This window comes from Balaenoptera borealis, assembly GCF_965194805.1.
Source record: "Balaenoptera borealis genome assembly, chromosome: 8".
In the NCBI taxonomy this organism is placed as follows: domain Eukaryota; kingdom Metazoa; phylum Chordata; class Mammalia; order Artiodactyla; family Balaenopteridae; genus Balaenoptera; species Balaenoptera borealis.
The window spans coordinates 25,203,146-25,229,830 of NC_138865.1; the positions used below are offsets into that span (position 1 = coordinate 25,203,146).

The window sequence follows — 26,685 nt, forward strand, 5'->3', positions numbered from 1 at the left end:
CCCGCGGCGGGAGCGGCGGCCCAGGCTGGCGGGCGGAGGCGGCGCCACCCGGGGCGCTGACGTAGAGGCCGCTCGGCGGCCGGGGGTCCCTTCGGTGGGGCCGCGGCTCTCCGCCCGCCGCCCCCGCGCGTCCATTCCCTTTTGTGTCCCGCGCGCGGCCCGTCCCCCGCGCACACTCGCGCCCTGCGCCCCGCGGGCCAGCGGGCGGCTCCCGGCGCGGCCCTGCACCGCGCGCCCCGCTTTGTGTGGACGCGCCGGCCGGGTGCGCGCGGGCTGTAGTGCGCCCCCGGCCCCGGCCCCGGCCCCGTCCCCGGCCCCGGCCCCCGCCCGGCCCGGCCCGCCCGGCCCGACCCGGGAGCGCAGCGCGGGCCGAGGGGCGGGCGGGCGGCGCGGCGAACATGGCGACGGTGCCCGTGTACTGCGTCTGCCGGCTCCCCTACGACGTTACCCGCTTCATGATCGAGTGCGACGCCTGCAAGGACTGGTTCCACGGCAGGTGAGCGCGCAGCCGCCCGGCCCCGGCCCCGGCCCCCGGCCCCCGGCCCCGGCCCGGCCCGGTGAGCGTCCCGCAGGCCCCCGCCCGCCGCCTCCCGCCGGCCGCGCGCCCTTTTGTGCCCGGGGCGGGGGCCGGGGCTGGGCGGGCGCCCCTCGCCGCCGCCGCTCACAAAGCGGGCCCGCGGGGGGCCGCGGGTGGGGGCCGGGCCGGGAAGTTGGGGCGCCCGGCCGGCCGGGCCGCCTGACAGCGGGGCCGCGGAGGCCGGGCTCCCGAGGCCCAGGCCCCGCGTCCGCCGCCTCCCCCGCGAAGTTGCAGGAACTTTCCCCGCGCGGGCCCCAGAGAGGCGCGAGTGGCGGGTTCGGACGCCGGCGGGGCTGGGACGGACGTGGGGCCCGGCCGGGTGGCGGCCGAAGCTCCCACCCTCCGCCGCGGCCCGGAGCTCCGGCACCTCGTCCGGGTGGACGGGACCCCTGCCCGGCCCCAGCAGGGCTCCTGGACCCGGCCGGCCTGCATGTCCCCGGGCGGGAGTGCGGGTGACAGAATGGTGTCTCTGTGTGGGTGGGGGTGTCGTGACTTTGCCGCCTCCTCCCTGGCCATCACATTTCCCCATTCCCCTCCTCTCTGTTTTCAGACACAGGCCCACCCTGGTTTTCACTTGACCTTATGCTCTCTCAGAGGAAGATGGGGTGGGGGGAGATAAAGCTTGGCCTTTGCCTGTGACCATGACCTGGCCCTGTGCCGAGTTTTCAAAAGCCCGAGGCCCCTTCCCACCCAGAAGTAAGTGGAGGAGGAGGAAGAGGAGGTGATACTGGTGCCCAAACTGCTCCAACAGGTTCTCATGTGTTTGGGCCTCAGCGGGACCGCCAGAGGCTGGCCAGGGTAGTGTGCTCTCCTATGCTCCAGTCTTAAACCCAGCAGGAACAGGGCTGGGGGCAGGAGATGGGTGTGTGGTGGTAGGTGGTCCCTCAACCCCCAGAGAGGAGAGCCTCCCCCTGGCTTTAACTGTGGATGGGCCAGTGGCCCTTAAACATGGACTATGGTGTCCAGTCCTGCCAGTTTACATGTGGGGAGCCAGGCAGCCAGATGTGGCAGGGCTCACTCAGGTTGATCAGCACCAGGCCTGATTCCCAGCTCAGTGCCTGTGACAGTGACCCCAGTGAGGATGGGTGGGACTCCATGGGACAGGGACTCCCACTGAAATCTCCTGGGCTTCCTGGGCTGCCTTCCTGTGGATGTCCAGGGCTGCAGAGACCCCACAGAGCAGAGGAGCCTGGAGTGTGAGCGCTGGGCTCTGCCCAGAACACTGCTACTATGCACACCCACCAGTTGGCATCCTCTCAGAGTTCATGGCTGGATCAAGGGTGAGAGCTGCCACGTGATCCTTCATGGCTCCTCAGTTCCAGAGATACTGAGAAGCGGGCCCTGAGTGCCCTGAAAGTGGTAGGGCCTCTCCCTCCTCCCCCACCCCCACCGGGGGCCTGCAGAACTCCCTAGGTGCCCAGGCTGGGGGAGTGTGAGGGCCTGGGAGGACCCTTGTCTGGCTGCCCAGGGGCCCTCTCCTCTGGGTGGGGAAGGCAAGACCAGTTCTGAGCTAGACTTTGAGAAGGGAGGTAGGGGGTGGGAGGAGTGGAGGAGGTAGGGAGAGACCCAAGAATGCGGGGCAGGCAGGGGAAAGGGGCTGAGGGCTGGCCTGAGGGGCTGGTGGCATTTGCTCGATTGGCTTAGGCAGAGGCAGGGAGAAAGATGCGTCCTGACAGCTTAAAGGGGATGTTTTTGGGAGGTCTTATTTCTTTATTTCTTATTTTTCATGTGAGGTCTTGGATTTGATCTGATATACGCACAGATCATTTTGATCAGCACAGATCCATTTCCACCTATGTGGGGTCGCCCTAGGGTCTGAAAGGGGCTGTGCTTTCCCCCTGCCATGGGGCACATCTTCTCTACATCTAATCAAGGGTCCCTTACGGAAGTGAGTGAGCCCTGAGGCCAGAACACCTCCTGTAGTCCTTAGTCCCCTGGGTGGCTCAGGGGAGGTGCTGTGATGGGGGAACACAGGGTCAGGGGTTGGGACCTTTGTGGGCAAGGCTGCATGTGGCCCTCGCAGCCCTGGGCAAACCCCCCACCTCTCTTGGCGTGGCCCTTCTCCACTGTGACAGGAAGGTGTGTGAAATGATCCACATGTTTCCAAATCTCCTGATATTCCTGGATGGATGGCCCTCCGTTCTTTCCAGATCCGTGTATCATCTGTACTGTTGTTTACTTCATATTCAACAGCTCAACTCACTTTTTAAAAGTTTGAATACTTTGTAACTTTTTATTTTGAGAGATGTTTAGACCTAAAGAAGAGTTACAAAAAAGGTACAGTTTCCTTCTGTCCCACACCCTGCCTCCTCTGAAGTTAACATCTTATCAAATTATGCTGGAAGCATGGAAACTGAGGCAGAAACACTAGCGCAGTACTGCTAACCAAACTCCAGGCCTCGGGCAGATTTATTTAGGTCTAGGACCCCATTTCACTCTTGTGTCTCCTTACTCTCCTGAATCTTTCTTTTCCAAGGAAACTTCATATCATTCCCTGAAATAGGACATTAGTATAACTTGCCATAGACAGTACTTGTAAAAATAAACATAACTGTGAAAGTAACAGCCTCCCTCTTGTTCCACCTGTGACCCCTCACATCCCTACAATGCACCCCATTTTGGATGGATTGGAAGGGGGTCTCTGAGGTTACTTTCACTGGCAGTGGCCAACTCTTTGCTGGTAGGACTCTAGCAGCATCTCCGGCTGAGATCGTGGTCGGGGCAGTCCCCTTCTAGGGGAAGAACCTGCTCCCAGAATGTGTCCACCTTGGCAGGAAGCCTTGAGCACCCTGACCACCCCTCCTGGCATTCTTTGGGGAGGTCTTTCCGCTGGACTGTGCTGGTACTCATTCAGCCAGGAAGTCAGGAGCGCGTGTTCCACCCCATCTTGACCATGGCTGGTCACTCCTGGGGCTGGGATACCTTGTCAGCCTAGTCTGCCTTCACTGGCGCCTACTGTAGTGTCGCCTGGGAACTGGCTTTGACTAGGAAGGGATGGATTTTGCGGCTGGTTGTCTTCGGAGCTGCCTTACCTGCGTGTTTGATAGGGAAGCATGGCACTACTCAGGCACTGGGAAACTTCCTGCCCAGTTAGGGTGCCGCAGAGCCACTTAGGGCCAAGAACTGGGGGGCTTCTGTCAGACCCCATGTGTCCTTCCACCCCTGCCTTCAGCAAGGCATCTGACCATGGACCAGTCACTCTAGGGACTGACCTGGGCCTCTCACCTTGTCACCGTCTTGATGTGAAGAGTCTCTGTCTCTGAGAAATAGGAGTGATTCTGTTAAAGTATCAGATATCCTGAAGCTTCCTGGCCCTCTTTAAGTTCCTGTTGTATTAAACTTGAAGGGTTTTTGGAAGCATAATCAGTAAAGTTGACTTTAAAGAGTTTGAAAGCTGAAGGTGCTGTACAAGTCCTTCAGTGGGAGAAGTTTCATTTATCCCTCAGTAAGTACTATGGGGTGCATGTTCTGTGTGGGGTGCAGTGCTGGCCCTGTGGGTTCCTGGGGTAACAAGGCAGCTCCCTTGCCTCTTACAGGGTTTCTTCTATGGGAGTCAGACTTGTGGATCGGGAGTTCCGTGCCAGCCTGGGGAGCTGCTTCAGAGCCCCGAGGAAGCACTGTGCAGGGCAAGGAAGCTGCATCAGGGACGGCCTGCAGGTGTGGCTAGGAGGCAGTAGCCACCCTGGGGGCTCTGAGCAGAGCAGCAGTGGGAGGGGACTGAGGATTTGACAGGGTCCCTCTGGCTGCTGTGGGCACAGTTGGGGAAGAGGGTGGGGAGGGACAGGAGCCTTTGTCCAGGTGAGAGGTGACAGGCAGGACCTGGGGGTGGGGACTGGGGTGTGGAGAAGGGGTCGAATTCTGCAAGTACTCAGAAAGGTGGGCTGACAAGACTTGCCTGGTGTAGATCCCCTCTGATTCCTGTGTGTTTGTCCCTCCATCTGGGGTCCGCCTGCCCTCCTCTCCAGGGCCCTATCTCTGTGCCCATCATTCCCAGGACTGGTTGGCCTTTGTGGGCTCTCGCTGTGTCTTTCACCCCATCCAGCCTTAAGCTTCCTGGGGCAAAGCCTCTTCCTGAGTCCTTGGCCCTCATGGCTGCTCAGTACCACAGAGTGAGACTGTTGGCTGGCTCTGTTGGCCAGCAAAGTGTGCGCACTTGGAGGGAAAGGAGGGCCTGCCAGGGGGACAGGCCTCAACGTCGCAATCTAGGTGATCAGAGCTGACAATTAAGTCTTCCAACCTGAGATCCCTTAATACTGGGGGAAGTGCCATTCACATGGCAATGGAGTTGTGGCGTGTTTGACGTGGTTAGGAATAACGATTCATCATTTTTAAATGAGGAATTCTCACTGTGTGAGTTTAAGAAGTTCCAGAGTTTAAGAAGTTCCAAAGGAGGTTGGGGGAATGTTCTGCCAACTTACAGAGGGCAGAGCAGATGTCCCCTGTCCATTGATCCTTTCCAAATGAGATGAATCTCAAAGGAAGAGACTTGGAGCTCATGGTAATTACCAGAATGTTTGCTTTTATTGAAAATATTGGCTCAGAAACATGCTTGGTGTGAGCCTCTGCACTGCAGCCCACGTTTGTTTGGGGCTACTTTGGCTCAGGTGCGGCTGCAGTTGGCCTGAGATCGGGCAAAGATTTGGGGTACTTCATGTGGACCCTGCCACTGCTGGGTACCCAATCCTCTGGGGCCATCCCCTCGCCTCTGTGCTCGTGGCACCTGGCCGTGTGGCAGGGCCTTTTTCAAAAAGAATGAGCAGATTTGCTGTTGGGAGGGAGTATTGGCCAGAAAATAATGTTCCACGACAAAGTGTGCTAAAAGAATCTAACTCCTAAGATTCCGGTGTGGGTAAAGCAAAGCCGTCAATTGACTTCTAAATGACTGATGTGACTAATAGTGCTGCAGGGCTCGCACTCAGGCTGGCCTTTATGGCGTCAGGATTAGTTCACAGTTATCCTCTTTATTGGTTCTCACAGCTACTTGGGTGGTGGGCCAGGTGGGCCACCTTGTCCTCCCACTTCAAGCAGATGTGGGGGGGGTCTCGTCTCCTCACCTGCAGCAGGTGTACGTACCTCTGCCAGGTGCAGGGACAGAAGTGGCGTTTGGCATATTCTGGCTCCGGGTGCTGAAAACCCCAATACTGTCCACGGTTTTGAAATGCTATGTGGATGGAAACATCTTCTCAGCAGGAAGGCCACATCCGGTGCCAAGTAGGGAAGCTGGGCCCTCTGCAGCACCCTCTGTGTCTCAGGTGTGCCCAGTCACCCGCTGGCCTCCCATTTAGAGTTGTACCTCCATCCCTGCACCTCTCCTCTGTCTCACTCCATTTCCATCCCCCTACTTCTGCCTGTCTTGGTTCTCAACTTTTTGGCTTGGTGGGAAGTGAGCCTAACCGTGCTCTTTGGAATGGGGCTTGGCCCTCTGCTTCAGGGTGCAGGGTCTCTTCACTTCCACCCAAAGTGCTGGGTCATCCGTGGAAAAACATCTGTGTAAAACATAGTTAGAATTCCAGCCAGTGACTGGCTTTGACCTCAGAGCATAAGAACTGAAGGTCCTGTGGTGTTTGTCCAGGCAAATGGTGAAACCCGCCTTTCATCCTTTTTTTAAAATTTAGAGTGAAATTCACATACCATGAACTTAACCATTTTAAAGTGCACAGTTAATAGCATTTAGTGCATTCAGAATGACTTGCAGCCATTATCTCTATCTAGTTCCTAAACATTTTCATCACCTCAAAAGAAAACCCATTAAACAACTTCCCCGTCCCTCCTCCTCTCAGCCCTGGACAACCACCCATCTGTTTTCTGTCCCTATGGATTTATCTATTCTGGACATTTCATATAAATGGAATCATACTATATGTAACATTTTGTGTCTGTCTTCTTTCACTTAGCATAATGTTTTTTAGGATCAACCATGTTGTGGCATGTATCAGAACTTCACTGATTTTTTTATGGCTGAATAATACTCCATTGTAAGGATATACCACAGTTTGTATATACATTCCTCTGTTTATGGATACTTGGGCTTTTTCCACCTATGGCTATTGTCAGTAGTGCTGCTGAGAACATTTGTGTACAAATACTTGTTTGAAGACCTGTTTTCAATTGTTTAGGGAATTGCTGGGTCATATAATTATTCTATGTTTAACTTTTTGAGTAACCAACAAACTTTTCCACAGCAGCTGCGCCGTTTTACATTCTTACTACCAATGCAGGAGCAATCCGATTTCTCCTCATCCTTATCAACACTTGTTGTTTTCTATTTTTAAAATTATGGGCGTCCTAGTGGGTGAGAGTTGGTATCTCATTATGATTTTGTTTTGCATCTCTGTAATGGCTGATGATGTTGAGTATGTTTTCATGAACTTGTTGTCCATTTGTGTATCTTCTTTGGAGAAACGTCTGTTGAAACAGTTTGCCCATTTTAAAATTGGGTTCTTTTTTTTATTTTTGAATTTTAAGAGTTCTTTATATATTCTGGACACTAGACCCTTATCAGATAAAATTGGCACATATTTTTCCATTTTGTGGGTTGTCTTTTCACTTCTGTGGTAATGCCCATTGATGCACAAACATTTTTAATTTTGATGAAGTCCAATTTGTCTTTTTCTACTGTTGCTTATGCTTTTGGTGTTATATCTAAGAATCCATTGCCAAATCTGAGGTCATGAAGATTTACCCCTTTGATTTCTTCTAAGAGTTTTATAGTTTTAGCTCTTGTATTTAGTTTTTGACTCATTTTCAGTTAATTTTTATATAAGATTTGAAGTAGGGATCCAACTTCATTTGTTTGCATGTGGGTATCCAGTTGTTCCAGAACCATTTGTTGAAAAGACTATTCTTTCCCTATGGAAAGTCTTGGTAGCCTTGTTGAAAACCATTTGACCATATACATGAGGATTTAATTCTGGACACCATTCCATTCCGTTGGCCTGTATGTCTGTTCTTATGCCAGTACCACACTGTTTTGATTACTGTAGCTTTGTAGTCAGTTTTGAAATCAGGAAGTGTGAGACTTCCAACCTTGTTCTTTTAAAAAAATTATGTTGACTTTTTGGGGCTCCTTGCAATTCCATATGAATTTAAGGATTGGCTTCTCCATTTCTGCAAAAAGGGCTGTTGGAATTTCGACAGGGATTGCATTGAATCTGTAGATTGCTTTGGGTAGTATTGACATCTTAGTATTACATCTTCTGATGCATGAGCATGGGATGTCTTTCCATTTATTTAGATTTAGGTAGCCCCTGATTTCTTTCAGCAATGTTTTATAGTTTTCAATGTACAAGTTTTAAATTTCTTGATTTAGTTTATTCCTAGGTACTTCATTCTCTTGGATGCAATTGTAAGTGGGATTGTTTTTGTAATTTCCTTTTTGTATTGTTCACTGCCGGTGCTTTTACCCTTTTTATTAAAAAAATCACCTTTTAACATGTGGCAGCTGAATTTCCAGAACCAGACATGTGTGGGGTGCAGGTGTTCATGCATGTGCTGGGGTGTGTACACACTCAGCTGGGTGCCTGTGGATGTCCTGTGTCCAGAGTGTGTCTGCATGCCCTGGGAGGGGTGCTGCTTTCCTTTTTAATCTTAAGTGTTTGTTGAGCCTTGCCTGTGTCACATCCTGGGCTAGGCATTTTTCATACACATGTGTTGGGGGGCTCCTTCTTGTATTGTGTGGGGGTCGCCCTGCAGGTCTCTATCTCCTTTACCCTGACTGTTGAGGAAGCTGCCACTGAGTAGATCAGGGCCCACTGCTGGGCATGTGCTGCACATGGCCTTGCTGAACTTGCCACTGCCCCTGAGGGCTTGGTGGTGGTGGGCTGTTCTGATTGGGAGGCAAGCGAACTGTGGCTGGAGAGATCAGCTCGCTGAGGTCAACACTACAACATGATAGGCTGGGACAGCAGCAGTGTGTCTGTCCTGGAGCTCCCCCGACCAGCGCCCCTTCATTGATGTTAATGATGGGGGACAGTGCCCAGGACCCCAGAAGGCAGGAGGTCCCAGTGAATGCAAATCTGTAGGATGGGTCAGCACTGCTCCTTGGGTTGAGCAGGACATGAGGGCAGTGAACAAGCCCCTGGGGTGGCAGCCCAAGCTGCTGACTAAACCGTGAGCCTTATGCTGGGGTGGGTCACGTGCCTAGGAAGCTATGGGCACAGTCTCTGGCCTGGGTCCTTCAAGTGGGGTGCCGTTTTCTGCTTCACACAGAAGTGCAGAGTGGAACTCATTTCTTCTTGTGCCCTACACACCGTGGGCTGGGCACAGGTCCCATGGTGCCGGTTAAGTGTGAATGGCTGGATGGGCCTTGGAGAGTGCCCTGGGGCCAGGTCTGAGCTCACAGATACGTACCCTTGGGACAGCCAGACTTGGGCTGGCAATCCCAGACTGATGTATAACCAGCCCAGCTACACGAACTCTGATACTTGAAAATCTTCTTGTAACTTTGTGACTTTGCCTCTCATTTTATCCATCTCCTTAGAACTACCCCCCGAGTCAGAGTCTGAATGTGAATCTCAGGGAAGTTGGGCTAAGTGGGAAGGGCAGTGAGAAGGTGCTTCCTGGGGACATGAGCGTGTCCCAGTGAGACACAGGACCCTTCCCTGCCCAGACCCCATCTCACCACCCTCCTGGGCTGACTTGCCATCAGCTGGAGAGATGACACAGATTTAGGGGTTCAGCCCCCATTTCCTGCAGAAGAGATTGAGGCCTGGTGCAGCATGACTTTTGGCACCCTGGAATAATCAAGAAACTGCAGCCTGATCCAGTGTGCCTCCCAGATGAACAACGCCCAGGGAGGTGTGCAGCGAGCTCCCCAGGAGAGCTCCCCAAACCCTGTGGGGAGGGGGATCCCTCAGCACTGCATGAGGCAACACAGCGGATGTGCATCAGAGCTCGGGGTGGGTTCTCACTAAACATCCTTCTGCTGACATTTGCAAAACTCCAGGATTAGTTGCCATTGGTGCCTGTGGAGTTTCTTTCCTGGAAAGTCTAACATAACTATGGCTAATCTCCCAGCTGTTTTGGAGCTATAGCTCGTAAAAAAAGGGGCACCTGGGACGGTGAGGGGTGTTTCTCGCCTCTTGTTTGCTCCCAGCAACAGGTACTTTCTGTCAACACCTCGTTCTTTCAGCAGCTCCCCAAGGGCACTAGACTTGGGTCTGCTTAGGAGAGACCCTGGCTCGGAGAGGGCCAGCAGCCGGCCTGGGTCACCGGCTGATAAGTGGCACATGCGGCTTTGCCACTCTGACTTCACCTTGGCAAGTTTGAAGTCTGCCAGGCACTGCTCTTTCCCCATGCTTCACCCATGCTGTTGGAAGGTGGAAGTCTTAGCTGCCGTTCGGCCTCGTGGTTCTCATGGTACCATGTTGTCATGGTGACCTTTCGATCCCAGTCTGGGTGCTTGTGTAGCCGGCCCCCATCTGATCCTGGTACTGCCCCTGGGCCTCTCCAGCATCCCCCTCAGGAACCTGGACCCCAGTCTGCCAGGGCGCCTGCCACCTGCCCACTGTACAAGCACCAAGCATTTGCATTTCAGTCCCTGGCTCCAGATGTGGAGGTGGACAGGTAAACCTGGGCGTGGCTCACTAAGTGAGGGTGGGGCATCTTTGTGAGTCTAGGGGCCGGGTCATATCGGCGCCCCCTTCACTGAGCCACAGCTAGGTGTGGAACTAGGGCTCTGAGGACCTTTTACCTGGGTTCAGCCCCAAAACACAGGTACCAATGCTTTTCCACTGTGTCCTCAGCCCAGTTCTGCCCAGTGTGTGCTGTGTGGCCCTCTGCTGGCCTTGAGATGTCCCCTCCCAAGTCCCACAGCCACTCCCCACCCCCGACTCTCTAAAATCCCTGTGGGGCCTGAAGGTAATGCTGGGCAGAAGTGAGGAAGAGACCCTGGAGCAGGGAGCCATGAAGCCACTTTCCCAGGCCCCCCATGCCGTGTCCCAGTCCTGCCCATCCCATGCCCTTCTCCAGCTCCACAGGGCACGTGGTTCCCTTCCTTTCGTCCACAGATGATGTGACCCTCTGGAATAGAAGGTGGGTGTTGGTGGGACCAGAGAGCACCACATGGCTCTGCTCATCCTTGCACTCAGCGGCTGAGCTCCGGAGGTGCCGCCCCACGTGATCCTTCTGCAGAGCAGCCGTCCCGGCCTCAGGGCTGTGAAAAAACCAAGTGCTGGACTGAAGCTTGGAGAAGGAGGCAGGCAGATTTGCATTCAATTTGAGAAAAAACTTTTTAATAATTGAAACTGGCCCCAGACTGGACACGTCTGGGGAAATAGTGTGTACGTTAGAGTAGCGTTTCTCAGCCTGCGCTCTGTGGACATTGGGGCCAGAAAATTCTTTGCTGCACAGGATGTGGAGCAGCATCCCTGGCCTCTGCCTACTAATCCAGTAGCACCCGCCCCCCCAGCTGTGACAGCAAAAGTGCCTCCAGGCATAGCCGATGTCCCTTGAGGGACACAGTTGCCGCCAGTTGAGGGCAAGAGGCGACTGAACTTCTGCAGAAACATATTCACCTTTATTGGGTAGAAAATGGAGCTTCTGACCCCTTTTCTTATGTTTATTGTGATAAGGAATAACTGCATTTATTCACTTAAAAATAGTTAATTGAAAAAATTTGCAAACAGAACACTAAGACATGGGTTTTTAAAAAAGGGTATGAAAGAATATGTAGTGAAAAGCTGTCTTCTCACCAGAACCAACTCGATTGCAGCCCCTTAGGAAAAACTGCTGAGAGATTTCTGTCTATACAACGTCTGTGTCAGGCAACCACCCCCTCTCTCTTTTCTCAGGCACATAGGCACACAGACACACATTGCGGGCATGGCTCTGCCTGGGACATAGTTCTCAGACAGGGCTCTGTTGTGTGGGCTGCGCTCAGGGATGCGTTTTCCCCGTCTCCTCTGGCCTGGTTGGTGTTAAGCTTGTTTCTCATCTGGAGCAACTGCAGTTTTGTACAGGGAGCGTCCTGGTACATACGACTACGTGTGCATATGTGCAAATTTATCTGTTGGATAAATTCCAAGACAATAAAGGTGCTGAGTTGAAGGGAAGCATTTCAGGTTTTAAAATCGCCAGATAGGTTGTACAGATTGCTCTACACACTGGCAGCACATTTTCTGAACTTTTTGATCTTTTGTCAGTTCAGTCTGGAAGGTGAAAAATTGTATCTCACTATGGTTTTATAGTGCAGTTTTTATATTATATATTATTATATTATCATTTCAGTTTGTAGTTGTCTAATTATTAAGCTCACTCACTTTTAAATCCTTTTCTCCCTACAACTGTAGGATTTTGTAAGTGGCCCAGATGCTTTCTAACAAAGACAAAAAGAGCAGGCTGAATCTGAGAAGTGAAATGATGGGTCAGGGCAGCGGGGGGCACTCCCATCCTCTCCCTCCTCCCGCTCCAGCAGTGCTCTGAGCCCCTGCAAACCTCCAGGGCTGGCAGAGGGTGAAAGCTCACTTGTTTGCTAAATATCCCCTCTCCCTTCCTTTTGAGTCTTATTGTGAAGTCAGCCTCATTCGCTTTTATTTTCTTCATAAACTTTTATTTTAGACTTGTTTTAGGTTTATAGAAAAGTCACAGCCATGGTAGGGTTTGTGCATGCCCCGGCTCAGTGTCTCTGATTGTTAGCATTTCACATCACTTCCATACCCTGGTCACAGTGCAGGAGTCCATGTTGTTTCATTGCCATGCACTTCCTACTCCTAGTCCTCCCCACAGAGCCACGTTTACTGGAGGCCTTGCACACCCAGCTGCTCCAGTTGTGGTGGCTTCGTGGACCCCTTTGTCCTCTGATCCTGACCCTGAAGATCCTTCAGGGTTTGTGTACCTTTGAGGAGCCATGTCTCCAGCTCATGAGGCCTCCCCCCAGGCACCTTCACACATCCCTGAACCTAGGACTCAAGCCCCAATGAGGGCACCCTGACAGCTCGTGGGGCTACCTGTGACCCTGTGAGGGAGCTGAGTGTCACTCAGCAGCCCTGCGGTGGTCCCTGCAACACAGACATGGGGCGCTCTCCACGTGGTCCTGATCACAAGGGCTGCCATTTAGGATCATGGTGCTGTTCCCCTTTCACAGTTTCTTCTAGATCTCAGACTTGTATTGTTTCATTAGATTTCAAACTACTCTTTGGAAAAGAAAGATGTAATTAGAGTGGTTTTTTGCACCGCCTCTCTGAAAAGCTGACTAAGAGAGCAGTTCCCCCCCTCCCCCACTCTTACGCTCTGCCTTAGGGGCCAACATTACCACCATCCACTTGAATGGCTCCTGCCCTCCGGACACACCACTGGAATAGGATGTGCGAGTTGGGCCTCCCAGGGAGGACTTGATCCAAGCCCCTCTTTCACAAACGAGAAACAGAGGCTGCCCAGCAGTCTGTGTCCTTTCTCAGCCTGGTGCTCTTTCCAGACCTTGGGGTGTTCCCCAAAGATGGGCTGCAACCCTCTTGGTTGGTTCTGCCCTTGGGGAAGCCCCCCTGCCCCCAGTCCTGAGCAGCACACGTTTGAGTGCGGGAAGCCCTGTGCCTCCTGTGATTCGGTGAGTGATGACTGTCGGCCCCCATTCCAGAACACCTCGCTGTGTGGCCGGGCTGCCTGTCTGCAGTGGGAGGCTGTGCCCAGCTGGCCTTGAGGTTCTGGGGTCAGGAGGAGGTGGCCTGAGGCCTGTCCAGGTAGAGGCCTGCCCCACTCCGGGGTCATCCTGCTGGGGCCTCCCTTCCCTGCCTGCCCATTTGCCTTTTCTGCAGGACCTCTGTGTCACCCGGGCGGCCTGGCCAGCTCTCCAAGGTCCCTTGTTGGAACCACGGATCAGGATCCAGCCCATCTTCAGCCACCCTCAGAGCTGGCCACTGGAGACCTGAGGGGTGGCAGAGCTGGGCCTGGTTGTCTCCTTGCCACTTCCCTCCCAACACTCCGGGATTCCAGGATTCAGATTCATTTTAAACTCTTGGGGGAATCCCTGTGCAGACGGTCCCTGTGATGAGGCCGCTGGTCTGGATGATGGCACATGGTCACAGAGCCTTGTTGTACCAGCGTGTCCTCCTCTGGGAGCGCGCAGTCATCTCCCAGCACTGGCCTGTTCACCGTGATCTGCACACACTGTCAGTTAGTGAAGGAAAAGGCTCTTGGCGAGGTCACCCAGCAACAGTTGGCAGCCTGCCATTCTTACCCGTCGCTTGGCAAGAGAATCCTTCAAGGCCTTCCCGGAAGTGTCCTGTCTGTCGGAGGGAACTATGGACAAGGCCTAATGCTGTGCTTGCGGGTATCTGTCAGTGTGAGTGTCCCTGGGATGGACGGAGGGCTCTGGTGCCCTCTGCACAGTGAGGTCCAAGGTATGTGTGTGCCTCATCTTGTCCTCAGGACCCGCTCCATGAGCCAGGCGAGGTCCCTGATTTAGGGATGGCAACATTGATGCTCAGTGTTCCCAACACACCACTAGGTTGGAGGTGATCAAGCACAGCCAGTGTCCTTTCACCACGCTCACTGCCCACTGGTCATGCTGGCTGCTGTTGAAGTGTGCCTTGAGGCCCAGCTTGTACCAACCTAGCCTCATGGCCCCGGTCCCCTCTGGGATAGGGTCCATCAAAAGGCACTCACCTCAGGGGGCCGCAGCACATGTCTGCTCCAGGCCCTACACCTTGCATTTGTGCCTTCTGGGAGTCTGGGGCAAGGGCCCGCTGGAGCCCATCCAAGTTTCAATATCCTGATCTTTGCTTTTCTTGTCCTTTATGGTTAAAAAAGAAAAAAAAAGATAAAGAACAGATATTAGAATGTTCCAGCAGGATAGGACCTTGGAGCATACCAGTCACTCCTCCCTCAAGATATAGCAGCAATGGGGACCACAGCCTTCCCTTCATTCTGGGCTGCCCCCTGTAGGGTCACAGCACAGAGTTTGTTCCCAGGCCCCACCCCTAAACACCCTCCAAGTTGATGCCCTCAGGGGTGTGGTAGGGGTTGAGGACAGGGGCCTTACCTCTCTTGGTCTAGAGTGGTATTTCTGTTAACATGACCTTGGATTGCATTTGCTCAGGTGAAATTTGTCTTCCCAGCCACCTTGTGAGTCTCTGAGGGTTTTATCCAGATGGAAGGCTGTAATTCCCAGAGCTTCCTGACAGAGGTATTTGCTCTATAGCTGCATACAGTTGGTTTCCCTAGAAACTGCTGGAATAAATACTCCAAAACCTGCTTCTGATTTTTAAAGAGACCATGCCATTTATCTGGAATATCTATTAAAAATCCACTGGAACAGGTTTAAAAACATATAAAGAGATATTTTGAATATTCATTTAATATATCAAGGATTCTAGACTCTTAGATGATAGAATTGAGGGGAGGATTAAGTAAATTATAAAGTACTCACAATAGGAAATTATTCAGTCATCAACAGTGACGTTTACGACAAGATTTCAATGATACGGGAAAATGTTTATGCTATCATGTTAAATGGAAAAAACCCCCAAGATTCTACGTTGTCTATATAGGATGTTAGTTGGTGTGAATCAGTTAAAACAGAAGACATGCTGGAAGCAAATGTTAGAGGGTTGAGAGTGGTTTTTCCTGTTGCTTTCATACTTATCTCCACTTTCCAACTTGTTTTCCAGGAGCATAATATCACTTTTATAATCAGAAATAAAATAAGCATGAAAATAAGATTTCAGAGTGCAGAGGTCATCCTCCCCTGCCTCTCATTTCACAGATTTTGTGGACTACAGGTTTTATAGACACTTGGGCTCAAGTGTCTCCCACTGCACAGCTGCCTGGAGGCAAGGGTGAGGGATGCTTTCTTTAGGACCCTTGACTCTAAAGGCCCTTCTGGCAACCCCTCTTCAGATGTGACCCCCCCACCCCAATAATGAACGCTAGCCTAGCCTGCAGCCTGTCTGCTGAGGAGGGGCTCCGTCAGCCACCCAACAGCCCCATCTGCCCCAAGCATCTTTCTGCAAGTGGAGCTTTAAGTCCCATAGGACCCTGTCCAGTCAGAGGCCCCCTTTGGGATCATCCCAGGGATGAGGCCTCAGGCTAATGGGTTGAGGATGGGCCCCCCATCCCCCCCCCACCTAACTAGGAGCAGTGACTGAGGCCCCATGACCACTTCCCAGAGCAGCAGGACCATCCTGTCACCAGCTACTCTCACGCCGGAGTGTCCCACCCTAGGTGGGGACCAAAGCATATGGCCAGCTTTGGAGGACAGAGCCTGTAAGCCAAGCTCCTTCTGGTCTGTCCTCACATTTCTCTCCTGCAGACTGACAGCTAAGCCCCTAGTTACTTCATTCCAAATCTGTGAGGGAAGACAAGTGAGGCCTCAGTGCCACAAAATGTGTGGTTTGCAAGGCTGGTGGGGGTGTGACACAAGAGGGGGCCCTTGGGGAGGTCCCAGCAGACACCAGCCTTACCAGACATGCTGAAGGCACAGGCCAGCATAGGTTAGTTCCAGTCTGAGAAGCTAAACACTGCTCTATAAACGGGGAGTCCTCCTTCACAGAGCTTTAAAACATTACTTACAGACATCAAATGATTACTCAAATACACTTGGATACTTACAGATACTAAATTATTATTTACAGATGCTCCACCTAAAAATAAAGAGTAGAGTAACCTAAGGCCAAAAATATGGGGAGCCACTTCCAATCGGATCTACTTTAGCAATGACAGCAAAGAATTCTGAAAATACAATGTAAGCCATGAGAGATTTAGGATTTGGTGTTACAGAAAATATTTCCTGATCACATTCATTGTGTGACCATTCATTTTCAAAATGCTCATTCTGGTGGCGCTGGGTCGGAGGACGGAGAGAACTATTCAGAGAACTGTGATTTCTTCTTGAGTCAGACCTGCCGTGTGGCTGGCTGAGAGGGTCTTGGTGCTCCGGCTGGGTGTCAGGCCTGAGCCTCTGAGGTGGGAGAGCCGAGGTCAGGACATTGGTCCACCAGAGACCTCCCAGCCCCACGTAATGTCAAACAGCGAAAGCTCTCCCAGGGATCTCAATCTCAATGCTAAGACACAGCTCCACTCAGTGACCAGCAAGCTACAGTGCTGAACACCCCATGCCAAATAACTAGCAAGACAGGAACACAACCACACCCATTAGCAGAGAGGCTGACTAAAATAATAATGAGTTCACAAACACCCCAAAACACACCACCAGACGCAGTCCTGCCCACCAGAAAGACAAGATCCAGCCTCAACCACCAGAACACAGGCACTGGTCCCCTCCACCAGGAAGCCTACACAACCCACTGAACCAACCTTACCCACTGGGGGCAGACACCAAAACCAATGGGAACTACAAACCTGCAGCCTGTGAAAAGGAGACCCCAAACACAGTAAGTTAAGCAAAATGAGAAGACAGAGAAATACACAGCAGATGAAGGAGCAAGGTAAAAACCCACCAGACTAAACAAATGAAGAGGAAATAGGCAGTCTACCTGAAAAAGAATTCAGAGTAATGATAGTAAAGATGATCCAAAATATTGGAAATAGAATGGAGAATATACAAGAAACATTTAACAAGGATCTAGAAGAACTAAAGAGCAAACCAACAGTGATGACCAACACAAGAAATGAAATTAAAAATTCTCTAGAAGGAATCAGTAGCAGAATAACTGAGGCAGAAGAACGGATAAATGACCTGGAAGATAAAATAGTGGAAATAACTACTGCAGAACAGAATAAAGAAAAAAGAATGAAAAGAATTGAGGACAGTTTCAGAGACCTCTGGGACAACATTAAACACACCAACATTCGAATTATGGGGGTACCAGAAGAAGAAGAGAAAAAGATCAGGTCTGAGAATATATTTGAAGAGATTATAGTTGAAAACTTCCCTAATATGGGAAAGGAAATAGTCAATCAAGTCCAGGAAGCTCAAAGAGTCCCATACAGGATAAATCCAAGGAGAAACACGCCTAGACACATATTAATCAAACTATCAAAAATTAAATACAAGGAAAAAATATTAAAAGCAGCAAGGGAAAAGCAACAAATAACATACAAGCGAATCCCTGTAAAGTTAACAGCTGATCTTTCAGCAGAAACTCTGCAAACCAGAAGGGAGTGGCAGGACATATTTAAAGTGATGAAAGGGAAAAACCTACAACCAAGATTACTCTGCCCAGCAAGGATCTCATTCAGATTTGACGGAGAAATTAAAACCTTTAGAGACAAGCAAAACCTAAGAGAATTCAGCACCACCAAATCAGCTTTACAACAAATGCTAAAGGAACTTCTCTAGGCAGGAAACACAAGAGAAGGAAAACACCTACAATAACAAACCCCCCAAAATTAAGAAAATGGTAATAGGAACATACATATCAATAATTACCTTAAATGTAAATGGATTAAATGCTCCAACCAAAAGACATAGACTGACGGAATGGGTACAAAAACAAGACCCATATATATGCTGTCTGCAAGAGACCCACTTCAGACCTAGGGACACATACAAACTGAAAGTGAGGGAATGGAAAAAGATATTCCATGCAAATGGAAATCAAAAGAAAGCTGGAGTAGGAATTCTCATATCAGAAAAAATAGACTTTAAAATAAAGACTATTACAAGAGACAAAGAAGGACACTACATAATGATCAAGGGATCAGTCCAAGAAGAAGATATAGCCATTGTGAATATTTATGCACCCAAGATAGGAGCGCCTCAATACATAAGGCAAATGCTAACAGCCATAAAAGGGCTAATCGACAGTAACACAATCATAGTAGGGGACTTTAACACCCCCCTTTCACCAATGGACAGATCATCCAAAATGAAAATAAATAAGGAAACATAAGCTTTAAATGATACATTAAACAAGATGGACTTAATTGATATTTATAGGGAATTCCATCCAAAAACAAAATAATACACTTTCTTCTCAAGTGCTCATGGAACATTCTCCAGGATAAATCATATCTTGGGTCACAAATCAAGGCTTGGTAAACTTAAGGAAATTGAAATCGTATCAAGTATCTTTTCTGACCACAGTGCTATGAGATTAGATATCAATTACAGGAAAAAAACTGTAAAAAATACAAACACATGGAGTCTAAACAATATGCTACTAAATAACCAAGAGATCACTGAAGAAATCAAAGAGGAAATCAAAAACTACCTTGAAACAAGTGACAATGAATACACAACGACCCAAAACCTATGGGATGCAACAAAAGCAGTTCTAAGAGGGAAGTTTATAGCTATACAATCCTACCTCAAGAAACAGGAGACATCTCAAATAAACAACCTAACCTTACATCTAAAGCAAAAATAAAGTCAAAATGGATTATAGACCTAAATGTGAGGCCAGACACTATAAAACTCTTAGAGGAAAACATAGGCAGAACACTCTATGACATAAATCACAGCAAGATCCTTTTGACCCACCTCTGAGAGAAATGGAAATAAAAACAAAAATAAACAAATGGGACCTAATGAAACTTAAAAGCTTTTGCACAGCAAAGGAAACCATAAACAAGATGAAAAGACAACCCTCAGAATGGGAGAAAATGTTTGCACACGAAGCAAGTGACAAAGGATTAATCTCCAAAATATATAAGCAGCTCATGCAGCTCAATTTCAAAAAAAACACCCCAATCCAAAAATGGGCAGAAGACCTAAACAGACATTTCTCCAAAGAAGATATACAGATTGCCAACAAACACATGAAAGGATGCTCAACATCACTAAACATTAGGGAAATGCAAATCAGAACTACAATGAGGTATCACCTCACACTGGTCAGAATGGCCATCATCAAAAAATCTACAAACAATAAGTGTTGGAGAGGGTGTGGAGAAAAGGGGACCCTCTTGTACTGTTGGTGGGAATGTAAATTGATACAGCCACTGTGGAGAACAGTATAGAGGTTCCTTAAAAAGCTAAAAGTAGAACTATCGTATGACCCAGCAATCCCACTACTGGGCATATACCCTGAGAAAACCATAATTCAAAAAGAGTCATGTACCACAATGTTCACTGCCGCTGTATTTACAATAGCCAGGACATGGAAGCAACCTAAGTGTCCATCGACAGATGAACGGATAAAGAAGATGTGGCTCATATATACAGTGGAATATTACTCAGCCATAAAAAGAAATGAAATTGAGTTATTTGTAGTGAGGTGTATGGACCCAGAGACTGTCATACAGAATGAAGTAAGTCAGAAAGAGAAAAACAAATACCATATGCTAACACATATATATGGAAACTAAAAAAGAAAAAAAAAAGGTTCTCAAGAACCTAATGGCAGGACAGTAATAAAGACGCAGATGTAGAGAATGGACTTGAGGACGTGGGGGAGGGTAAGCTGGGACGAAGTGAGAGAGTGGCATGGACATATATACACTACTAAATGTAAAATAGATAGCTAGTGGGAAGCAGCCGCATAGCACAGGGAGATCAGCTCGGTGCTTTGTGTCCACCTAGAGGGGTTGGATAGGAGGGTGGGAGGGAGACACAAGAGGGAGGAGATATGGGGGTATATGTACATATAGCTGATTCACTTTTGTTATACAGCAGCAACTAACACAACATTGTAAAGCAATTATACTCTAGTAAAGATGTTAAAGAATAAATAAATAAATATAAATAAATATAAAACTTTTATAAAAGTAAAAAAAAAAAAAGCCTATTCTGAAATGTCGTGAGAACACGTGTATCTGTATGCTGGTGCACACATCCTTTCTGAGTGTGCCAGGTGCACTTTGTAATGCACGAGGATGGGCATTCCTACAGATGCACCCTCTGGGCACATGTCCTTTACAAACGTGTGTGTCCACATGGCTGGTTTGCACCAAATATGTGCATATTCAAAGATGCCCTATTCTTTTTTTCTTACACATTTTACAAAATTCAGTTTTATTCTTTCCAGCTTTACTGAGTTGTAATTGACAAAATTGTAATATATTTAAAGTGCACAATGTGATGATTTAATATATGTATACATTGTGGAAAGATTCCTGCAATTGAGTCAATTAGCATATCCATCATCTCACATAGTTTTTTTTTCTTTTGGTTAGAACAGTAAAGTTATACTCTCTTGGCAAATTTCAATTATATAATACAGTGTTATGAACTCTAGTCACTGTGTTATACATTAGATCCTCAGTCCTTATTAATCTTACAGCTGAGAGTTTGTGCCCTTTTACCAGCCTCTCCCCACCCCCCCCTCCCCCAAAGATGCCTTGTTCTTGGAGGGATGGTAGACCTGGAATTCCTAAGATGATTCCATCAAACAGAAAGTCAATATCCCTAAGTTGACCCACTTCCTTTACTTCACCGAGCTTCGTATTACTGTTAGTTTCACTCCTGTACTATGTCAGATTTGGTAACTGGTTTCTGTTCGAATTGTTGTGTCCATGGCAGCCAGCAGGAGTGGACATTTTCCCAGTTCCTCATTTACCAACCATCCATCCTCTTGGGTGAGCTGCTCCCAGCTGTTCCTGAGTTTTCTTTTGAGCCGGGCTCCCTCCTCTCCTGTTTTCTGGTTGCGGGGTCTGTGCTGAGACATCTACAGGGTGCTTGAAGCAGAAGAGGCAGAACCAGGTTGAATGGGTGGCTGTCCTGGGCGGGTAACTTTGAACAACTGTGGGCGAGGAGAATCCAAGGAGGTTTGCTTGTTTCTGTCAGGACCCTGTGCCCAGAGCGGGAGGGAGGGAAGCTGCAGGTAGTGCTGGGGCAGCAACCCAAAAGGGTCTGGAGGTGCCCCCTGAGAACCAGGGCCGAGACTATTCTATAGAGACTGGTAGCCTTGTTGGGCCGTGCCTTCTTCACCTAGCTCAACCCAGTTCTGCACCTGGCAGGTTCTGGGCCTCTGGGAATGATGAGCAGTGTGGGCTCACAGGCTGCCAGGTGTGTCCGAGACCTCTATAGGAGGAGACAGGTGATGTCAAGTACTTTCCCAGCCCTAAAATCCCACACTTCTTGAATCTGATTGTTTTCTGTGGTGGGTTGGGTCTATCCTGGTGGGAGTGAGGGCTCCTGGCGGTCCCAGCCGGCCCCCACAGCTTTGAAGAGATGGCAGGCAAGGCAAATGGGTGGGGTTGTTCTCGCTTCCTGGGGCTTCCCTCCCAGGATAATGCTGATACAGACAACTGAAGGTGTGTCCCTGGGCAGAGTTAGGGAAATCATGCCTGAGAGTCTCAGAATTTCTGCCACGTCTTAAAAAAATAAAAAGTGCCTGGCTATGAGGTTCTGGAAGACGTGCAACAGGAGTGACAGGCGTTCTGGGACTTTCGTCCTGGTTCCTCTTTGTTCCCGGACCCCCGCCTGCCGGCTGTGGGAAAAGCAGAGACAGAGCCCTGGAGGGAGGAGCTGTGAAGTGGGGGGAGGAGAGCAGCGGCTGCCAAACCTCAGTTTCCCTACCTGCGGAGCTGGAAGCAGCTGTTTGCTGGGTGCATGGGGCTGGTGGACATGCAGTGCCCACGGAGGGGTGTGGCTTTAACAGCCCTGCCTATGTTGGGATGCAGGAGATGGTTGAGTGTTCTGAGATCTGCTGGGGAAGGGCCCCTGTTGTCTCTAGGAGGAACCTGGCACATGCTCTCAGGGGGGCTGGGACCTATCCTGTAGGCGACATTTCAGTCCCCCTGCTGCTGAAGCCCTTTCATTCATCCCCTCCTGCATTTGTGGGTTCTTTCAGCCTCCCTTTCTATACAGTGTGGGAAATATCCATACAGCCACGAGTAGGGGGTTTTAAAGGAGTCCTCTCTTCTTGGCTCTCTGCTTCTCTGATTTTCCAACCCCTTCCCTCCCCAGGAGAGCACCTCGGCCTGGCATCCTCCTCCTCTAGGCACCCAGAAGGGGGGTGTGCTAATGTGTGCAGTGGTCCTCAGGAGCACCGTCTCCCAGTTTCAGCACTTCCTGTAGCTCAGCTGATAGGCCTCTGCACTTCATCTCTCCAGAGGGCTGGCTGGTCTGCCTTGGTGGGAGGCCTGCTGCGTGTCTGATGACCACCAACCCGGGGTGGGGGGGTGCAAAAGTCCAGATGCCCCTAAGAGAAGACAGGAAAGCCTGACCCATTCAGGCACACAGCCCGCCGTGAACCCTGATTATTCTGACAGGTGAGAATCAGGCTGACGGATTGATAATGGAGGCACCAACTCCCTAGGAATGTGGCTGCGCTTTGTGGGAGCCTTGCCGACTTCCTCATTTGCAGAACTTTGAGACTTGGCTCCTATCCCACCAGAAAGGCCATGGAGAGGGACACTGGGATGGGCAAGGGATGGGCAGCCATCAGGGTCCCTATGGGCTGGATCAAACTTCCACAAGTGATGATGACGAGCAGGGAAAGCCACCAGTCTCAATCAGAAGCGCCGTGCCCATGCTGGTCCTGGCCCTTGCAGCTGTCGCCTCTGGAGGCGGGCATGGCCCCGCATCCTGCTACCTCCTGGGAGGCCCCACTCACCTTTCATGCTGTGTGAAGGCCCAACAGGCTGGCCCTGAGGCTTGGGGCGGGGTCCCCTTTGCTGGGAAGATGGACAGAAGAGGAGCTTCCATAGGCCTTCCGGGCCAGGCTGGCTCCACAGCTGGAAGTCTTGGCTGCCATGTGCTCAGGTCTCATCATTGTTTCATGTCCCCAAGAATGGCATCCTTAATGCTGGCCCATGTGGGCCTGGGTCTCTCTGTCCCAGGACTGGCTGTGGTTGGTCCAGGGAAGAGCCTAGTAGGGTGTCCTATTGGCCCTGAGCCCTAGAAAGTACAGTCGTCCTCCAGAGGATCCTGCCACAGGCATGTGCGGTGAGTGTGTTTTGGTGGACCAGCTACCTCTGACCCCATGAGAGGGTCCAGCACAGAGGTCCCCATGCAGGGAACTTACGATCACCTCCAGGAGGGCATTTCCCTAAGAAGCTGCATCCCGTGCCATCCTATTGGCCTCGCTCTGTCCCCACACTGCTGGGGGTCCAACATGAGCCCCCACCTTTCCACATGTTTGCTTCTTGCCTGCACCCTCAGAAACTGTTTTTATTGTGCATGTTCTTCATAAGTGATTTCATTTGTACCAGTTGTTCTTCAGCCCCTTCTTCCCTTCAATGCAGGCCTCAGTGAGCCAACCCAGTTGGACACCCTCGGTTGTTCCAGAGCCCCCAGGGTCTGCTGACCGTGCCCCTCATGGAGGTGGAGCAGCTCAGGCACCTGTCCCTATGGACCCTGCAGAGGCTCCCGACGGCAGTTTCGGGGTGGCTTGTGGGGCTGGGGCTATTCTCAGGGTTAGTTTTTATGTCCAGCACATTCACTTCCCTCTGGCAGTGACAGGCAGAGATCAGGCGGCACTGGCATGGCCTGAAAGCATACGTGTACTCCCGGAGCAGGCTCACACTGCACACAGTCATGCTGCTGCCCTTGCATGACCTCCGGGTCAGCCTTTCTGTTCTGCAAGTCCAAGAAGTGAATTTTTAGAGGGATCAAGGAGGGGGTTTCAGACAAATTCCAAGTGAGTTATGGTCAAGGTCGTGCAAGGAGATGGGGTTGGAAAACCAAGTAAAGGAGCGTGCCGCATTCATCGTTTGAATGCCAGTGTTTCAAAACGAGATCCCGTGCCAGTAAACAGCTCATGGGGGAGCTAGTCTACCACCTGGAGTGTTTGATGATCACCCCTGCATTTCACCTTTCCTGGTCTGCACTAAAGCATGAAATGTCTCAGCTGGGACAGACGGGGTCCAACTCTCATTTCGCACATTGTGGGATTCAGAGTCAGAAGGAACTTAGAAATGCAGGTAGGGGTGCCAGATAAAAAATAGTTTGAATTTCTTTTTATTGGAAATGCATATTTGACTGGGTGTCCTGTATTTTTATTTGCTAACTCTGGCTACCCTAGGTGTAGCCCAGCCCTGTATCTTTGTCAGTGAAGATGTTGCAGCCAGGAAAGGTAGGACTTCCACTGTCCCAGCACTTTTCAGGGAGGGAATCTGGCTATTGGGATGCCTTGTGCCCCCCAGCTTGGTCTAGCCTGCTTTACCAGTGAGAGGAGAACCCTGCAGTGGGGGGTGTGTTTGCGTGTGTGTTTGTGTGGTGTGTGTAGGTGCGTGTGGTACATGTGGGGTGTGTCGTGTACATGTGTAGAGTGTGTGTGTATGTGTGTAGTGTGTGGCCTGTGGGGTATGTGTGTATGTGTTGTGCGTGTGTGTGGTGTGTTTGTGAGCATGTGTTTGCATGTATATGTGTATGGTTTGTGTGTGTGTGTTATGTGTGGTGTGTGTGTGGGTTATATGTGTATGTATGTTTGTGTGGCAGCCACAGGGCGGTGGAGTAGGATATGGCTGCCTGTGTTCAGCACCCTGAGAATTTGGGGGGAGGCCCTCGTAAACCCTCAAGGCCATGGATGCCACACATTCTTTCTCTTGAAGGGAAAGCAGATGCACTAGGAGGAGAGTCTAGGAATTTTCCAGAGCATCACCTGTGTGAATCTGTCCTCACTGTGGGAGGCTGGGCCACTGCTCCACTGATGTGAGGCTGCCTGGCCTTCCTACAGCGTGGGATGGCTTTGCAACCTCAGATCTGTGCGGCCACCTTCAGCACATGGCCTGAGTGAGCACCTCACCTGTCACAGTTTCTCACCTGTAAAGTGAAAGTGACAGGGCCGCTTTGCATGTTGTCGTGCAGATTGAGTCCCAGGCCAACAGCTACTCTTTGATCACATCCTGGCGCCTGTCAAACTCAGCAGGCCAGTGTGGATGGGGTCTCAGCCCCACAGCGTGGAGGCACTTGGCTGGAGCCCCATTGGCTCAGCACGGGCAGTTCTAAGTAGCGTCACGTCATAAAAGAGTTAAGTTTTGCTCAAGCCTGAGAGAGGGAAAGACTATCACGACACCACAGTCAGGCTGAGTTTATAGCCAGGCTCTGACTGGTGGAAAACACAGAAAGGGGTTCTAATCTTTTTTTCGATGTGTTTATTTGGTAAAGAATAGAGGATAAATTGGGCAACTATGGACTTTAAAAATCGGTGTTTTGGATTAGTTGGCATTTCAGGAGCGGTAATTGTGTGCTAGCAGGAGGACTGGCACCCCGACCCCGTGCACTGTTGCCAGGAGGATCTCTGTGGACCTAGGAGGACCCAGGAGGTAGATCAGTGCCCAGTGAGAGCCCCAGTGCCTAATGGGCACACCAGAAAGGCTCTCAGGAGGGTGGGAGCAAAGCCCAAACGTCGTTTCTGGGGGATGAGGGGACTGTTTTTTCCAGGACACTCCAGGTGGCGAAGCAGCTGCTGCCCCCACTCCCCCACGCCTCCCCGCCCCAAACCTGATGGCAGTGATGGGAAGAGATTCTTGGAGAAGGGGAAGCAGGGCCCTGACTAATGCAAGTGGCAGCAAGGTGGACGTTACGCTTCTCCAACTACTTACAGTCCATCCTGCCTTGGCTCTGCTTCCTAGAGCTGAGCTAGGCCTTTCTTCAATTCCATACAGCCCTCAGCCTCCATCTCTTGGCCTCTCTTCCATTCTCTCCTCACCTCCTGAAGCTGTTTTCTCTTGTGTTGGGCCCTCTCATTCTCTTTCATGGCCCTTTACTTTGCTTTCACATTTTCCCATATCTTTTTCTTTCTTGGTGTTTCATTCCTGGTGACTCCAGTTCACCAATTCTCTGAATTCCATGGACACATTAAACAAATGTGTCTAATTTGTTGCTTAAACTGTTCATGGAGTTTTAAATTTTAATATTTTTCATTTCTAGAAGTTCTAGTTTTTCAGATTTGTCTCATCATTTTATTTTTCCAGCATGTGTGAGTGTGCGTTTAATGCTTTTGATTCTTTTTTTTTCCTACTATCATTTAAAATTGTTTTATATCTTCTATTAGATGACTCTATTATTGTATAATGTACTTGGGGGTTTAGTCCTACTTTCCCTCAGGGTAGGTCATCTCCTTGTGTTTGGAAATCTGTCCTCCTGAGGCCACAGGGAGCTGCTGTCCTCACCCAGGTCTATGGGGCACAGCCGGCACCTGCCCCACAGTGTAGTTTCTAGGGGGTGTTGGAGCATCTGAGATGGCCCCCTAAAGTGTGCCCCCTCTTCTCTGCTCCATGGGCTCTGGAAACCCCACCGCTGTGCAGAGGCTTTCAGCCAGCTTCTGTCTGATATTCTGTGGGCCTGGGCTGGTCTTGCGTTGATTTGCCTCTCTGACAAGGCC

General features: G+C 50.4%; 1 protein-coding gene across 3 annotated transcripts in view; it reads left to right on the forward strand.

Moving 5' to 3' along the window:
• Positions 1 to 228: 228 nt before the first annotated feature.
• The window catches only part of PHF2 (PHD finger protein 2), a 93,048-nt gene continuing 66,591 nt past the window's right edge, over positions 229 to 26,685 (forward strand). For all 3 annotated transcript variants that reach the window (XM_082401035.1, XM_082401034.1, XM_082401033.1), the window contains exon 1: positions 229 to 496. In XM_082401035.1, the coding sequence (XP_082257161.1) occupies positions 399 to 496 (98 nt within the window). In that variant the 5' untranslated portion in view covers positions 229 to 398. The remainder of the gene's footprint in view (positions 497 to 26,685) is intronic.